The sequence below is a fragment of the Bombina bombina genome, chromosome 6 (assembly GCF_027579735.1).
Source record: "Bombina bombina isolate aBomBom1 chromosome 6, aBomBom1.pri, whole genome shotgun sequence".
In the NCBI taxonomy this organism is placed as follows: Eukaryota; Metazoa; Chordata; class Amphibia; order Anura; family Bombinatoridae; genus Bombina; species Bombina bombina.
The window spans coordinates 533,241,838-533,260,903 of record NC_069504.1 but is presented as its reverse complement, the minus strand read 5'-3'; the positions used below and the strand labels follow the sequence as shown (position 1 = coordinate 533,260,903).

General features: G+C 38.4%; 1 protein-coding gene across 2 annotated transcripts in view; it reads right to left on the bottom strand.

Annotated features, from left to right (window-relative positions):
- Positions 1 to 19,066, bottom strand: part of SECISBP2L (SECIS binding protein 2 like) — a 407,516-nt gene that overhangs the window by 31,834 nt on the left and 356,616 nt on the right. For both annotated transcript variants that reach the window (XM_053717458.1, XM_053717457.1), the window contains exons 16-17: positions 18,380 to 18,534; positions 4,699 to 4,918 (exon numbers count right to left, since the gene is read on the bottom strand). In XM_053717458.1, coding sequence (XP_053573433.1) covers positions 4,699 to 4,918; positions 18,380 to 18,534 — 375 coding nt within the window. The remainder of the gene's footprint in view (positions 1 to 4,698; positions 4,919 to 18,379; positions 18,535 to 19,066) is intronic.

Sequence of the window (19,066 nt, the reverse complement as noted above, 5' to 3'; positions counted from 1 at the left end):
AGATTCTGCAGTATGTAAAGACTGAGCTAGTACCAAGATATCGTCCAAATAAGGAAACACCGCAATACCCTGTTCTCTGATTACAGATAGTAGGGCACCCAGAACCTTTGAAAAGATTCTTGGAGCTGTTGCTAGGCCAAATGGAAGAGCAACAAATTGGTAGTGCTTGTCTAGAAAAGAGAATCTCAGAAACTGAAAGTGTTCTGGATGAATCGGAATATGAAGGTATGCATCCTGCAAGTCCATTGTGGACATATAATGTCCTTGCTGAACAAAAGGCAGAATAGTCCTTATAGTCACCATCTTGAAAGTTGGTACTCTTACATAACAATTGAAAATTTTCAGATCCAAAACTGGTCTGAACAAATTTTCTTTCTTTGGAACAATGAATAGGTTTGAATAAAACCCCAAACCTTTTTCCTGAGGAGGAACTGGTATGATTACCCCTGAAGACTCCAGGTCTGAATCACACTTCAGAAAAGCCTGAGCTTTTACTGGATTTACAGGGATGCGTGAGAAAAAAAATCTTCTCACAGGAGGTCTTACTTTGAATCCTATTCGATACCCTTGAGAGACAATGCTCTGAATCCAATGATTTTGGACAGATTTTATCCAAAAATCCTTGAAAAACCTTAATCTGCCCCCTACCAGCTGAGCTGGAATGAGGGCCGCACCTCCATGTGGACTTATGGGCAGACTTTGGTTTCCTAAATGGCTTGGATTTATTCCAATTTGAGGAAGGCTTCCAACTGGAAGCAGATTCCTTGGGAGGAGGATTGAGTTTTTGTTCCTTATTCTGACGAAAGGAACAAAAACGGTTAGAAGCCTTAGATTTACCCTTAGGTTTTTTATCCTGAGGCAAAAAAACTCCTTTTCCTCCAGTGATAGTTGAAATAATAGAATCCAACTGACAACCAAATAAATTATTACCTTGGAAAGAAAGAGATAGTAATCTAGATTTAGATGTCATATCAGCATTCCAAGATTTAAGCCACAAAGCTCTTCTAGCTAATACAGCTAAAGACATGGAACTAACATCAATTTTGATAATATCAAAAATGGCATCACAAATAAAATGATTAGCATGTTGCAGTAAGCGAACAATGCTAGATATGTCAAAATCCAATTCATGTTGTGCTAAATTTTCCAACCAGAAAGTTGATGCAGCCGCAACATCACCCAAAGAAATAGCAGGTCTGAGAAGATGACCTGAATATAAATAGGCCTTCCTTAGATAAGATTCAAGTTTCCTAGCTAAAGCATCCCTAAAGGAAGTGCTATCTTCCATAGGAATAGTGGTACGTTTAGCAAGAGTAGAAATAGCACCATCAACTTTGGGGATCTTTTCCCAAAACTCTATAGATTTTGCTGGTAAAGGATACAATCTCTTAAACCTTGAAGAAGGAATAAAGGAAGTACCTGGCTTATTCCATTCCCTAGAAATCATATCAGAAATAGCCTCAGGAATGGGAAAAACACCTGGGGAAACCAAAGGAGGTTTAAAAAACAGCATTTAAACGTTTATTAGACTTAACGTCAATAGGACTGGTTACCTCAATATCCAAAGTAATTAACACTTCTTTTAATAAAGAACGCATATACTCTATTTTAAATAAATAAGTAGATTTGTCAGTGTCAATATCTGAGGAAGGATCTTCTGTTTCAGATAGATCCTCATCAGAAGAGGATGAATTATTATGTTGTTGGTCATTTGAAATTTCATCAGCTAAATGAGAAGTTTTAAAAGACCTTTTACATTTATTAGAAGGTGGAAATGCAGACAAAGACTTCATAATAGAATCAGAAACAAATTCTTTAAAGTTTACAGGTATATCATGCACATTAGAAGTTGAAAGAACTGCAACTGGCAATGTACTATTACTGATAGAAACACTATCTGCATGTAAAAGTTTATCATGACAACTATTACAAATGACATTCGGTGGAATCATTTCTACAATTTTACAACAAATGCACTTAGCTTTGGTAGAACCGATGTCAGGCAGCAATGTTCCAGCAGAAACTTCAGAGGCAGGATCAGATTGGGACATCTTACTCAATGTAAGAGAAAAAACAACATATAAAGCAAAATTATCTATTTCCTTAAATGACAGTTTCAGGAATGGGAAAAAATGCAAAAGCACAGGCCTCTTGATAGAAAAGAAAGCAGGAGGCAAACAACAATGGGGTATTGAAATAATGAAGAAAATTTGGCGCCAAGTATGACGCACAACGTAACGTAAACTTTTTTGGCGCCAAAAATGACCGGAAATGACACACTTGCGTCACTAATGACGCCGCCGTGTGAAAGGTCTCGGCGTCACGTATGACGCCGGAAATGACGTACCCGCGTCAAAAACGTAATTTTCCGCGCCAAAAAAGTTTGTGCCAAAAATGACGCAATAAAGTCTAACATTTGAAGCACCCGCGGGCCTAACACCCGCAATTGCAAAAAGTAGTCAAATTGAAAAAAGACTAAACCCCAGGCAAGAAATAAATTTCTTAAAGTGTTTATATTCCCAAATATGAAACTGACAGTCTGCAGAAGGAAATACATGAACCTGACTCATGGCAAATATAAGTACAATACATATATTTAGAACTTTATATAATTTGCATAAATTGCCAAACTATAGCTGAGAGTGTATTAAGTAATGAAAAAATACTTACCAAAAGACACCCATCTACATATAGCAGATAGCCAAACCAGTACTAAAACAGTTATTAGTAGAGGTAATGGTAAATTTGAGAGTATATCATCAATCTGAAAAGGGAGGTAGGAGATGAATCTCTACGACCGATAAAGAACCCATGAAAAAGACCCCCGTTAGAGAAATCATCGTATTCAATAGGTGATACTCCCTTCACGTCCCTCTGACATTTGCTGTACTCTGAGAGGAATCGGGCTTCAACAATGCTGAGAAGCGCATATCAACGTAGAAATCTTAGCACAAACTTACTTCACCACCTCCATAGGAGGCAAAGTTTGTAAAACTGAATTGTGGGTGTGGTGAGGGGTGTATTTATAGGCATTTTGAGGTTTGGGAAACTTTGCCCCTCCTGGTAGGATTGTATATCCCATATGTCACTAGCTCATGGACATGAAAGAAATATAAATATGCTACTCAGTCAAATTAAATGGGCCATATAACTGTGACCCAATATTTTATTAAAACCATGAAATCATAGGTGTATGTGAAGGAACATTTATGAAAATATATATGAGGAAAATATATATTCATGTATTTGGAGTAGCATTAAATATTTTACTAATAAAACTCAATTCCTGTGGAAAGGAGAGGTTACTGAAAAGTTACTGAGAGTGCTGCTACTAATTTGTACACTGACTGGCCTGCTGCCTGGATTATAAAGTCTTTGTGAGACAAACTTTGCTGAAACCCTCTTTCTGGATAAGAGATTACTGGTCTCTCTCTACTTCCAAAAATTGTGCAAACCTTCTTATATGACAGTGAAGAAACTCTGGACTAAACATCGCAAATATTGGTATTTGCGAACTGGTAATGTATAAATAGGGACTACAGTTCAAGTTTTTTTTTTTTATAGAAATAGTAGAGCTGAAGCTGTGATATAAAAGCGTATTTTATATTTATTATTTAATATTGCATAGACCAGGGTATTCTAGATAATTATATTTGCATCAAGTATCTTTATTATTTAGAAAAATGATTTAGTATTTTACACTTATAAATTGATTTCAAGTTACTGTAATTTATTTTAGAAATTGCACTTAAATTGGCTATTGTGTTGATAATATATTGATTCATTAGAAGTGTATAAATCACTCTGTTTGAAGTTATATAAGACTATTTGGGCTAGGTAGGTAATTATAATCTCCTACAAAGTCTATTAAAGTTATTGAGGTTTGGTAAGCTTCGTATTGTAATATTTGGCTATATTGTCTAACAAGCATTATTAAGTAAGTAATCCATATTTTGGCATTGGATTAATGTTACTGGCTAATTATAAATTGTTCAAGTAAACTTCAAGTGTGATATTTGATAAGTAATTCATTTTGATTTAAGGTAAACTTATAGAAAATATTGTGTCCATATACGGGGATAACAGACAATTTAATTGAATATTAATTGATCTTAAGATTTCTATAGCTTGTTCAATTATTTTAATATTGTAATAATCAAGCAATATATATCTATCCATAAGTGGTATTCTGTTTACTGTATAAATATAATCACTGTGTTTATAAAAATATAATTGATCAGAATTTAGGAACTATTTTAACTTGGGATTAAATATTAATATTTAATAAATTTATTGTCATTACTTTCTAGATATCTCAATAGTATTCTTTTGGAATACACTACAGAGGTTATATAACATTTCCCTGGAGTGTACTGATAAGATTCTACTATATTAATTGGAGGTATTGCTGACGATAATTTTATTGTTATTAATTATTAATATTCATAATTCCATAATCAATATCTTAATCATAATATGTAACACGGTGGCAACTGCTGAGATAAATATAAGTAACATAATATATAACATATTGCTCCAGTCACACAAATACTCACACACCTTTGTAACTACTTTTTAACAAATGTTTGGATTTAAAATGTCCCTTTAAGGTTTTAGATCATATATATTGGCCTCAACTAATTATTCATCCACAATTAATTATCAACATTGAAGTAAAGAAAAAAAAAAAAAACTTACCATAATCTTTCTCATTCACTTCTGATATAGGTTCAGATATCACACTGCAGAAGGAAATTGCACTAGCTGCAGAGGGGTTCCGAGAGTGACCCATATGATGAGGAACCTTTTTAACATTTTTTAAAGCTTCTTCTGCTTGCTCTTGCTCCATTGATGCAACCATGTCCTTGTATGCTTTTCTAGCCTCCTCAGTCAACGACACCAATTTATTAAATAAATTCTAGATAGGATTAAATTTTTTAATATAAATGTTAAACCTTTAACTACAGACTTTAAAACATTTTAGAGATAAATTGGCTATATGTAATAATTGGTGCTTTAGCATTTGAGATGACACATAGAAGAAAATCAACATCAGCAGATATGTCTCACTATATATACATTTAATATATATTAAACAATGAGACAATTGACACATATTGGGGGAAATGCATTGGGAAAATGACAAATGAACATGGGAGACATCTGGTAGCTGAACACAAGATAGGCAGGGAGGAAAAATATAACTATAGTTAACTAGTCAAAAATGTTACTAGTCAGGAGAAGAGCTTCCCAGTTGTAATAATGCTAGAGAGACCAGAAAATAAGTTATATCATTATAATAAAGTATTTCCTACTATTAGTGATTTATTCACAATTAGTTAAATAATCTTGAGCCATTTGAGGTAATTGCATTAATCTCAGAAGTGTTCATGTGATGCCCATCCTGTATGTTACTCTTGTATGTTAATCACTACCATTCCTGTCTGCTTTACTTTATGTGTAACCAAACTAAGACCTATTCAGAGAAAAAAGGTAAATTGGCAAACAAATTAAAAAAAAGGAAAAATAGTCATATTATATGTAAAATTGTTATTTTTTGCTCCTAAAATTTTGAATATGAATTCAGGGGTGGGGGGGGGGAACACCTCTTTACCTAGACCTGATGAAGCTCTGTCTGCAAACCTTACCACCAGATGAAGTTTTCAAAGAAAAAACAAAATGTATGCTTACCTGATAAATTTCTTTCTTTCTGGATATGGAGAGTCCACAACGTCATCAATAACTAGTGGGGATATCATTCCTGGCCAGCAGGAGGAGGCAAAGAGCACCACAGCAAAGCTGTTAAGTGTAACTCCCATACCCCTAATCCCCAGTCATTCGACCGAAAGTAAATGGAAAAAAGAATAACACAAAAAGGTGTAGAGGTGCCTGAGGTTTAGTAGAAAATAACTGTCTTAATTAAGGGTGGGGTCGTGGACTCTCCATATCCGGAAATAAATACATTTATCAGGTCAGCATAAATTTTGTTTTCTTTCCTAAGATATGGAGAGTCCACAACGTTGTCAATTACTAGTGCGAACCAATACTCAAGCTAGCGGACACAAAATGACTAGGGAGGGAAAACAAGACAGGCAGACCTAAACAGAAGGCACCACCACTTGAAGAACCTTTCTCCCAAAAGAAGCCTCAGCCGAGGAAAAACATCAAATTTGGAAAATTTAGAAAAAGTATGCAGAGAGGCTTGCAAATATGTTCCACAGAAGCTTCATGTTTGAAAGCTCAAGAAGAGAAAAACAGCCCTCTTGGAATGAGTTGTAATACTCTCAGGAGAATGCTGATCAGCAGTCTCATACCAAAACAAATAATACTTCTTAAGCAGAAAGAGAAGTAGCTTACTGACCCTTACGCTTTCCTGAGAAACAAAGAGGGCAGAACACTGGCGAAAATCCTTAGTCGTCTGTAGGTAGAATTTTAGAGCATGCACAACATCCAAATTGTGCAACAAACGTTCCTTATGAGAAGGAGGATTGGGACAGAGAGAAGGAACAACAATTACCTGATTAATATTTCTATCCAAAACCATTTTAGAAAGAAATCCCAATTTAGTACAAAGAACCGCATTATGCGCAAGGTAAGGCGAATCGCACTGCAAAGCCAAGAGCTCAGACTCTTCGAGCAGAAGAGATAGCAATAAGAAACAAAACCTAAGATAACAACTTAATCTATGGAATGCATTGGCTCAAACAGAACCTGCTGCAAAACTATTAAAACAAGGTTAAGACTCCAAGAAGGAGCAACAGGTTTAAACACAGGCCTGATTCTGACCAGGGTCTGACAAAAAGATTGAACATCTGGCACATCCTAAGTTATTTAGCTGCGCTATCCAAAGATAGCTTAATGAGTGTAGTATACTAATATCTAGGTAATCCTATATTAGCACAACTATATCAAATGTATTTAAAAATGTATTTATTACAATGCGAAAAAACAGAAAATTAAAATCAAATCAGTGCAAGCATATAATGATTAGACCATTTAAATACACACAATAAATGGATAATATGCAGGACATATAAAGCATAACATATAAAGCATACAAACGAGACCAATGGGATGATGTTGATGAGATGATATGGTTCCAATGTAATAGATTGTGGCATATGTGGCAAGCCGTATTAGTAAAGCAGACACATGTGTTTAATAAACACAGCGATGTTAGCAAGGTTAGCGTTTTACTTTTTCTTTCCCAAAGTTGCAGAGTTGGCCAAACTGCAGAATAGAGGCGAGAAGAATGGACAAGAAAATCCTTTTACAAACACAAAATGAGTTCAAATTGGCAAGGTGTTTACTAATACTTACACCGGAAGCCAAGTGATGTTCCTCTGTGTTTGTTTGTTCCTCCAGGCGGCAAATTTCAAACGGTCCTGTGCTTCCCTGGAGAGATCAAGTTACACAGCTTAGGAGAATGTTTGCGGCAGTCAGTACAATGTGGCTACGGAAGCCCAAGTAGTCCAGTATTAGAGTAACGCGTTTCGGCTGTGCGCAGCCTTTCTCAAACTCAATACTGTTGTGAATGGGACGATGGTATTTATTTACTCGTCTTAAAGGGATAGATGCACCCACTTTTTTCTTTTTTTCTTTTCTTTAGTTTGCAGAATATAAATGTCCAACATATAATAACAGTGCAATTTTGCTATGGGGATATATTGTACATTAAAAGACAAAGTCCTGGTAACATATTTTATATAAAGAACAACACATAAAATTACACATATTATGTACAATATATCCCCATAGCAAAATTGCACTGTTATTATATGTTGGACATTTATATTCTGCAAACTAAAGAAAAGAAAAAAAGAAAAAAGTGGGTGCATCTATCCCTTTAAGACGAGTAAATAAATACCATCGTCCCATTCACAACAGTATTGAGTTTGAGAAAGGCTGCGCACAGCCGAAACGCGTTACTCTAATACTGGACTACTTGGGCTTCCGTAGCCACATTGTACTGACTGCCGCAAACATTCTCCTAAGCTGTGTAACTTGATCTCTCCAGGGAAGCACAGGACCGTTTGAAATTTGCCGCCTGGAGGAACAAACAAACACAGAGGAACATCACTTGGCTTCCGGTGTAAGTATTAGTAAACACCTTGCCAATTTGAACTCATTTTGTGTTTGTAAAAGGATTTTCTTGTCCATTCTTCTCGCCTCTATTCTGCAGTTTGGCCAACTCTGCAACTTTGGGAAAGAAAAAGTAAAACGCTAACCTTGCTAACATCGCTGTGTTTATTAAACACATGTGTCTGCTTTACTAATACGGCTTGCCACATATGCCACAATCTATTACATTGGAACCATATCATCTCATCAACATCATCCCATTGGTCTCGTTTGTATGCTTTATATGTTATGCTTTATATGTCCTGCATATTATCCATTTATTGTGTGTATTTAAATGGTCTAATCATTATATGCTTGCACTGATTTGATTTTAATTTTCTGTTTTTTCGCATTGTAATAAATACATTTTTAAATACATTTGATATAGTTGTGCTAATATAGGATTACCTAGATATTAGTATACTACACTCATTAAGCTATCTTTGGATAGCGCAGCTAAATAACTTATCACTTAGCTACAGTTTGTAGTTAAAGTGATTACTCTAGTCCTAATTTTATTAAGGAGTTTGGGGATTCCTTATATTTATTTTTAGCAGCTTTGTGTAAATACTCACAGCGCAGAGGCTATTTTTTTCAAAATTTTACATCTGGCACATCCGCCAGATGCTTGAGTAACAAAATAGATAATGCAGAAATCTGACCCTTCAGAGAACTGAATGGCAATCCTTTCTTCAGACCTTCCTGGAGAAAAGACAAAATCCTATGAATCCTAAACCCTACTCCAAGAGTAGCTTTTGGATTCACACCAATAAAGGTATTTAAGCCGTACCTTATGATAAATGTTTCAAGTAACAGGCTTGCGAGCCTGGATCATGGTCTCAATGACCACGCTTAGACAGAACTAAGCTTTCAATCTCCAAGCAGTCAGCTTCAGAGAAACGAGATTTGGATGAAGGAAAGGTCCCTGAGTTTGAAGGTCCTTTCTCAGAGGCAACCTCCAAGGTGGAAGAGATGACATCTTCACTAGGAGGTCTGTATACCAGATCCGGCAAGGCCATGCAGGAGCTATTAGAATTACTGACGCTCTCTACTGTTTGATACGAGCAATGACTCGTGGAAGGAGCGCAAACAGAGGAAGCAGGTATGCTAGACTGAAAGCCCAAGGAAACGCCAGAGCATCTATGAGGGTGGCCTGCGGATCTCTTGACCTTGGAAGCTTTGTGTTCTACCGAGACGCCATCAGATCCTACTCCGGCACACCCCATTTGAGGGTTAACCTGTAGAACACCTCCGGATGGAGAGCACACTCCCCGGGATGAAATGTCTGTCTGCTCATGAAATCCGCTTCTCAGTTGTCCACTCCTGGAATGTGGACGGCAGATAAACAACAACAATTGTGAACTTCTGCCCACCGAATAATCTGAGCCACCCTCTTCATGGCTAAGGAACTTCGAGTTCCTCCATGGTGGTTGATGTAAGCCACTGAGGTGGTGATGTCCGACTAGAACCTGATAAACCGGGCTAAGGACAAGTGACGCCAAGCTATCAGAGCATTGTAAATCGCTCACAACTCCAAGATGTTTATGGAGAGAGCAGACTCCTCCCAAGTCCATAGTCCCTGCGCCTTAAACGAGTCCCAGACTGCTCCCCAGCCTAGCAGGCTGGCGTCCGTGGTCACAATCACCCAGGAAGGTCTCCGGAAGCATGAGCCCTCAGAAAGATTTTCCTGAGAAAGCCACCACGGAAAAGAGTCCCTTGTTGACTGATCTTGCTCTATCCTCTGAGACAGATCCGAATGGTCTCCATTCCATTGTCTGAGCATGCACAACTGCCGAGCTCTCAAATGGAATTGAACAAAGGGAATGATATCCATGGAAGTGACCATCAGACCAATTACCTCCATACATTAAGCTACTTATGGCCGAACAGTAGACTGTAGAGAGACGAGAATTTTGGATTTTCCATAGATAGGGAATTTATTATGGTCCCTAAGAAAACTACCCTTGTAGCTAGAACAAGGGAACTCTTTCTCAGATTTACTTTTCATACGTGGGATCGTAGACAAGATCTCCGTATGAGAGTTTGCTTGTTGAAAAGAAGGTGCCTGAACCAATATGTCGTCCAGGTATGGCGCTACTGCAATTCCTTGAGACCTGATCACTGCCATAAGAGTTTGTCCAGAAAGGCTAATCTCAGGAACTTGGGATGATCCTGTCAGGGTTTTTTCCTGACTTGTTTACCATGTGCTGCTGGCAGCCATTTTACTCACCTCTCTTGCTGACTTTGGTGCATTCTGGGAGATGCTGCTCACTTCCTGAACTTCCTTTTATGGCCAGACTGGTTTACATCATCCATGTGAGACAGGATGCAGTCTCAGAATTGTGATGTCATCACTTATTATTTATGTTTAAATATTTTTTATTGAGTTTTTTACAACATGATTATAACAAACTATAAACTGTTACATGAGGTAAATACATCAAGGCCCCTTTAAGTGGGGGGCAGTTGGCATCATACGTTCGTATTAATACCTTTCATTATGGCATACAAACAAAGAAAGAAAAAAAAAGGGGGGGGGGAGGAAAAAGAGGGGAAGAGGGGAAGGGGAAAACAGAAGAGGAAGGGATGGGACAGGGAAGGAAAAGATTAAAACTGAATAACATATGGGCAGGGTTGGCCATATATCTATACATCAAAGAGATGAAAAGAGAAATAAAAATAAAATTCAAAACTAGGGAAAAAAACTAATTTTGTACTCACATCAAAGTTGTATATATCATTATCAAATATCTTACTTTACGAAAGAAAGAAGCATTTAAAAATTGCTTTGTAGAGGCTACTTATTCTTTCTCGAGCCAACACACCGCTGCTATTGTATATATATTTTCTTCTGATCCAACCCCCAAATCAAGCGTCTGTACTGTATAGTGTTTAAATGGTAGTGGCGTTATTCAGGACCCAATAGAACAAAACCCTCTCAAATGGCTCTCTAGTATTCATGATCCATGAAGCTGACTCATACATTCTAAACATATTGTTAATTTTATACTTCACCTCCATCCATGTTGGTACCCCCGTTTTCCAGTGGTATGCTATTGCTATTCTTGTGGTCGTGCATAAGATTCTGATGAAGGCATTAATCTCTTTATTATATTGTTTGAAACCTGTGTGTAATAAAGCCTGAGAAATATCAAGCTCTATCTCTTCCTCCAGGATAGAGCTAAGTAACGTGGAGAGGGAATGCCATATCTGTTTTATCCCATCACATTCCCACTACATGTGTTTAAAGGTGCCTATGTTCCCACATCCCCTGTAGCATAAGTTGGATGCCGCCTGTGACATATGAGAGGTAATATTTGGTGTGAGGTACCAGCGGAATGCAATTTTGAGAGTATTTTCATGTAGGTCTGCACTGATCAACCCTCTTCCCATAGAGCTAAATATATTCTCCCATGTATGTTTATCATATATGACATTAATGTCTTCTTCCCACCTTCGCATCAAAGTTGTTTTAGGGGCATTGGGGTCTCTCTGTAGCGCTATATACAGAATAGAGATTGTATGTTTAGGCATGGATGTTAGCGAGTATATGTTTTCCAGTGTTGTGGGGGCTAAGGCTCCCTCATTGCCCATATATTTACAGATGGAGGAGGACAACTGTAAGTATTGAAACCACCTTATCTTCATCGGGATCAGTTTATCTTGAATCTGAGTGTAAGTCATAAGTGTATTATTGAGTAAGGCGTCCGCTACTCTATACAGCCCTTTATTGGCCCATTTATCTATAGTGGTATAAAGTTCTTGAGGAATAATTTTCCTGAGTGGGATCATCACTGATCTCGAAGGTAGTATGTTGTGGTGACCTGTTATCCATTTTTTAACTTGTTTGGTGGATGCATGGATTGGTGATCTATATATAAGTGTATTACTTGTTTGGTCATTCCATAACATGTCGTCTGCATTTGGTAGTCCCTCTATCCCCGCCTCTAACTTGGGCCAGATAATGTCCCCCTGTCTCCTCCCCATTAGTATTGTTTGTGATATTCTGGCTGCCTTGTAATAGTCAATTAGGTTTGGGACACCTACCCCTCCCAGAGTTTTGTGTTGTGTCAGAACCACTGAAGGGATTCTTGCTTTTTTGCTACCCCTAACATAGGCTATTAGTTCCTTTTGTAGTGTGGATAGTTCTAAAATCGGGATTGGTAAAGGTAGTGTGCGGAATAGGTAAAGTAATCATGGGAAAACATTCATTTTGACTGCGGAAAGTCGGCCGTACCAAGAAAAAGTATGTCTCCTCCAACTCTGGAGGTCCTTTCTTACAGTTTTAAATAACGGAGTATAATTGTACTCATACAGTTGGTTGTATTGAGCTGTCAGCTGGATCCCCAGGTACCTAAGAGAGTGTTTCACCCATTTAAACTCAAAGTTAATCTCTATGGTTTTCTTTGTATGGGGGTTAAAGCTATTGGTAATGCCTCGCATTTCTCGAGATTGATTTTATATCCCGATATCTGTGAGAATCTATCGAGGAGGTTGTATAAATTCGGGAGAGACAACAGGGGTTTCGGAACGGTGACCAAAATGTCATCTGCAAAGAGGGTGAGTTTGTATTCTTGATTAGCTATTGTGGCGCCGGCGATATCCGGGGATAGTCTTATTCTAGCTGCTAGGGGCTCTATGCATAGCGCAAATATCAGGGGAGACAGAGGGCATCCCTGTCTTGTCCCATTCCTTATGGGAAAAGGTTTAGATCTATATCCTCCCGATACAACCTGTGCAGTGGGGCTAGAATAAATTGCCTGCATTGCTTTAATAAAGGGGCCATCAAACCCCATGTGCCGCAGTACCATCATCATGTATCCCCAATCTATCCTATCAAACGCCTTCTCCGCGTCCAAAGATAGGAGCAGAGAAGGCGTTTCCTCCCTTCCCAGGTGTTCTATAATATTTATCATTCTTCTTATGTTATCCGGGGCCTCCCTATTTGCTACGAATACCACCTGGTCCGGATGGACAAGTGAGGGCAATATAGTTTTTAAGCGATTGGCCAATATCTTGGTGAATATCTTCAGATCCTGATTTATGAGCGATATAGGGCGATAACTGGCGCAGAGTTTGGGATTTTTCCCTGTTTTAGGAATGACCACAATTTTAGCCCCCAGTAATTCCTTTGGTATTTCCCGGCCCTCTAAGAAATGATTACAGAATTTTGTGAGATGAGTCAGTAATGTTGTACCAAATAGCTTATAATAATCCCCCGGTAAGCCGTCCGGTCCCGCTGCCTTTCCCACTTTCAATTCTTTTATAACCTGTATAACCTCTATCGGGGATACGGGGGCATTTAGGATAATTTTGTCCTCATCCGAGATAACCGGAAGATGTGCATCAGTTAAAAAGTTATGTGTGTCTTTTGTAATAGATGGTGAGTGTTTGGTTTTGTGTCCATCATAAAGTTGGCCATAGTACCCTGCGAATTCATCTACTATCTCCTGAGGAGATGCTGTCATCTCTCCATTGGCTAGCTGTAGGGAGGGAATAGCCATGGCTCTATTTCTCTCCTGTAGTTTGTGCGCCAAATATCTGTCTGGTTTATTGGCAAATATGAAATATTGTACTTTCAGTTTATGTAGTGTTTTAGTGGCATTTGTAGTCAGTAAGTTAGCTAATGTGGTTCTTTTTGCCTGTAAGGTTCTTAAGGTATTCTCATTATGTGCAAGTCTGTGTGACTTCTCTAAAGTGGCTATCTCTTGGTGGAGTGTAGATATCTGTTTTCGACATTGTCTGGTATGTGCCGCCTTCCCTTGCATTAGTATTCCCCTAAGATATGCTTTGTTGGGTCGCCCATGTATATAAAGGGTTGGAGGTGGTATCTATATTTATGTCCCAGTACTCTTTAAGATATTTCAGGACCTGGTCCTGTGCTAGGGGCTGCTGAAAATATTGTGGGTCATAAGACCACGACTTTTCCCGCTTATGATCTTGTATCCCATCTAAAGATAGCGTCAGTATGGAGTGGTCAGACCAAACGCAGGGGTGAATTTCAGAAGATAGTAAGATCGGGTGAAAGATTTGGCTGGTATAGATATAATCAATTCTTGTATAAGATTTATGCGCAGTGGAATAATAGGTGGTGTCGTTTGTAATTCCATATAAGGCCTGCCAGGCATCTATAAGAGTGTGGGACGCCAGGTGTTCCTGAATGTGCTTTATATCCCGGTTGTGTTGCTGATTCTTATGTGATAAAGTCTCTCGACTGGGTGTCTGGATCGGAGATAAGTTAATGTTAAAATCTCCAGCTACTATAATCCTATTTTGGGACCACTGAGTTAGAAGATGCGATATATGGGCAAAGAATTCTGTCTGTTTCGTATTAGGTGCGTATATATTGCAAAGTATATTGCAAAGTCTGTGTTATCAATTTGACCTTTAACTATTAAATATCTCCCCTCCTCATCTGTGGTTATGGATTCAAGTTCAAAGTTAAGGACCGAGTGAATGAAGATGGAGACTCCTCTTTTTTTGGTAGAGGCTGTGGCATGGTAATGTTGTTGAAAGTGTCTGGACCAATATTTAGGAACCCGATTGTTAAGAAAGTGAGTCAACTGTAAGAAAAGAATATTGGCTTTGATATTTATATATTGGTTCATTGCCACTCGTCTCTTTACATCAGTATTCAGACCTCTCACATTGTGAGAAATTAATTTAATTTTAGGGGCCATCTAAGTGGGTATAGGACTTATCATAAATATATTAGGACATAGTTTGGGAAGGTGTGTGCATCTGGAATTTCTCTGACCGGGGTGAGCCTCTATCCATTCTACGACTGTTTCATCTGGGCGTGTGTGATGTGTTACAACAGTATGTGGCTCTAAAAGGAGAGTGTAGTAAGTAGTGTGAATACAATAACAAATTAATAAATTAACCATAGAAAAAAAACATAATTCCCTCACATGAGGGCAAGGTAATAAGATAAATAACCTTAACATTTTAAATTTAAGTAATTGTGCAAGTGCTATAACTATGCAATAAAGAACAAGAACAACGGGCGTGAGCGCTGTCTCTTCTACAGGCATATGGTAACTGCAGTTCATCTTTCTCCCAACTCCCTGCTTTACCCCATTACCTGCGGACATCTTCATATATAACCTGCTGGTCTATACAGGGAGTCCCGTAGCATACCTATTAAGCTTACAAAACTTCCATAGCTGGTATCACAGCTACCACCTACTCATTAGAGAGTCACATAGAAGGGTACTTCATGTGAGATAGCTATGTTCCTCCTGCTTTTGTAAACTTGTGGCTTTCATTTCTTTTTCTTCCAGAGATAAAAAAAAAAAAATTCCCAGAAGGAAGATGTTTCACTTATTCTTAGAACGTTTTTTACTGACTGTTTTCCATCTAGGAATGGCGTTTAATTTCAGAGATGCCTGGGGTTCCAGTTGTAGGGCCGAAACTGGCAGATCAGGCATTTTTGTTGTTTCTAGCCCCAGTCGTTGGCATAAGTCGGGGATGTCTGCAGCTTCCTTGATAGTCACAGTCAAGTTATCCTTCAAAATATACAGAGCGAAAGGGAACCCCCATTTGTATTGAATCTGTTGTTTTCTCAATAGCTGAGTTAAAGTTCCGCCTTTGGAGAGTCCTAAAGGATAGGTCATCACTTATTTAAAGGGCCTTTGTTCAGTATGCTTTGCCCTCGCGTTGTCTCAGACCTGTTTGTGAGAGCTCCTGTGTATTACCTGGCTGTCTGACGTCCCTCCTGGTTCCTGATCCCTGGCTTGTTCCTGACTCTGCTGTTCTCCTTGTTCCCAATTCCGGCTCGTCTGACTACTCGCTTTGGCTACTGACTCGGCTTGTCTGACTACCAGCTCTAGTTTTGACTTGCTATTAATAAAGGTGTGATTATTTTTGCACTTCTCGTTTCAGTCTGATTCCTGGCACCCTGACAGATCCCTGTGAAAGGGAACATGAAGATACGCGTCCTTCAGGTCTATGGTCGTCATGAACTGACCCTCTTGGACCAAAGGAAGAATGGAACGAATGGGTTCTATTTTGAAGGACGGTACCCTGAGAAACTTGTTGAGGCACTTTAGGTCTAAAATGGGTCGAAAAATTCCCTCTTTTTTGGGCACCACGAACAGAATTGAATAGAATCCTAGACCCTGTTCTCTTACTGGAACTGGAACAATCACTCCCAGGGAGGAAAGGTCCTGAATGCAGTTCAAGAACGCCTCTCTTTTTACCTGGTCTGCAGATAATCTTGAGAGGTGAAATCTGCCCATAGGAGGGAAAGTTTTGAACTCTATTTTGTAACCCTGAGATACTATGTCCACAGCCCAAGGATCTGGGACATCTCGTAACCACGCTTGACAAAACAGAGAAAGTCTGCCCCCCCCCCACACTTTATCCGATCCCGGACCGGGGGCCGACCCTTCATGCTGACAGACTCAGCTAAGGGTGAAGCTACAAAGAACGAAAATTACTTGATGTCTTTTAGGTCTGTTCTTCTTGTCTTGTGGTAGAAAATACCCTTTTACACCTGAAATATCAGAAATAATTTCTGCCAGACCAGGTCCAAACAAGGTTTTACCCTTGTAAGGAAGTGCCAGAAGCTTGGATTTGGAAGTAACATCAGCTGGTTAGCCACATCGCCCCACAGGCAAGGATAGTGAAGCCAGACAACTTGGCTCCCAGTCTAATAACTTGCACGTTAGCATCAGAAATAAAGGAATTGGCTAATTTGAGAACCTTAATCCTGTCTTGGATCTCCTCCAACGGAGTCTCTACCAAAATTGATTCAGACAAGGTGTCCCACCAATAAGATGCTGCACTTGCTACTGTGGCCATACAAATTGCAGCTTGTCATTGAAGACCTTGATGAACATATATCTTCTTCAAATAAGCCTCCAGCTTTTTGTCCACAACAGCTGACACAATAAAACGCATTAAATACAGTTAATGCACTTAAAACAAATAATTAAATGAGTCAACATTTTAAAGTTAACCCCTTCATGCCCATAAAGGGAAGTTAAAGGGATACTCAATCAAAATTAAACTTTCATTATTCAGATAGAGCATGCCATTTTAAACAACTTTCAAATTTACTTCCATTTAAAAAATGTGCACAGTCTTTTTATATTTAAAAATGTAGAGTTAACATCTCTTACTGAGCATGTGCAAGAATAAGTGTGTATGCATTTGTGAATAGCTGATGGCTGTCACATGGTATGTGTATGCATTTGTGATTAGCTGATGGCTGTCACATGGTACAAGGGGAGTGGAAAGAGACATACGTTTTAAAATCGTCTGAAACTAAATGTACTACTTATTTGAAGTTCAGACTAAGTGCTATTGCATTGTCTTGTTCACTTGCATTTGTTGATTATACAAATCTTCTTTGTTGACTGGTCCTTTAACCAAAGTCTCTCACATACATTGTGTCCTGCATACTGCCTAATAAAATCCTGTACCAAGGATTTACATGTCTCATAATTAAAATGCAGATAAATTCCTTTAAAGTGCAAGTCTCCCAAACCTGGAAGACAAAAGCACTTACCTGCAAATCCAGATGTCCGGCAGGTAGACAGCTCACAAAGCGTGAAAGGACACATACTCCTTACAGAGACCTGTGGAAAAAGATAGAACAGAGTAAACCTACTCTGGCTTTTTATACCATGAACAGCAAATATGTTAGAAAACGCAGCAAGGACTACCTTACAACTTTCTAACTGCTTTAAAGCCACCACTACTCTACTGCAGAGATTGACGTGGACTACAGCTATACCCAAAAATCTTGCTTGTAGTGAATGGAAATCAAATTTTCTTCAGACACCAAACTTCACCTCCTCCATTGACAGAGGCAAAGAGAATGACTGGGGATTATGGGTAGGGGAGTGACACTTAACAGCTTTGCTGTGGTGCTCTTTGCCTCCTCCTGCTGGCCAGGAGTGATATTCCCACTAGTAATTGATGACGTTGTGAACTCTCCATATCTAAGGAAAGAAAAAGCATTAGCAAGGACCACTTGATGCCTTGGTCAATTATTCAACTCACCTGTCTGAGGCATTTGAAACCTGCTGTCCCATTATGTAAACAAAACGAAGGACAGAAAAAAGTAATTTGATATCTTTAGCAGATATCAAATGTAATAAAACTGGTTAGGACAGAGAATGGAGGTGGTACAAATACTGCTATGAAGTTTCTACCTTAGCCATGTGAAACTAAGTGATTTAGCCACCAGTTCTAGATAATATCATGAAAGATAAATGTATAGACATACTGCACTGTGTGATTTTCTTACCTCTGCACCAGAGAAACTGAAAATGCCTACTACACTGACAGGTACCAACTTGTTTACACAGCGACCAAGTGCTTTTCTTCCAAGGGCAAAAACAAAGGGAATCTCTTGTTCCCTGGCCATAGCTATCACATTATAGAGTGCTTCATCTAGTCCACCTGTACCAAAAAAAAAAATCATGATTTCATACACAAACATTTCATTAAAATTCATATTTCTTATTACACAGTAAAAATGTGTGCTCTGTCATATGCAGTGAGGGAAAAAATTATTTGATCCCTTGCTGATTTTGTACGTTTGCCCACTGACAAAGAAATGATCAGTCTATAATTTTAATGTTAGGTTTATTTGAACAGTGAGAGACAAAATAACAACAAAAAAATCCAGAAAAACGCATTTCAAAGTTATAATCCTACAATTAAAATTATAGACTGATCTCGGGAATTGAAGTAGGAGCCTCCACTTATAAAATAATGCTATTTGCGGACGATATTATTTTATACTTTACTAAACCTCTGTCACTTCCTACACTTTATCAATTATTACAAAAATTTGGTAGGCGGTTAGGATATAAACTAAATGAAGATAAATGTGAGGGCCTAAGTATACACCTACCCGCAGACACAAAAAAAACGAGATTAATTTTGGATTCTCTTGGGTACACAAAGGTCTCAAATATTTGGGGATCAA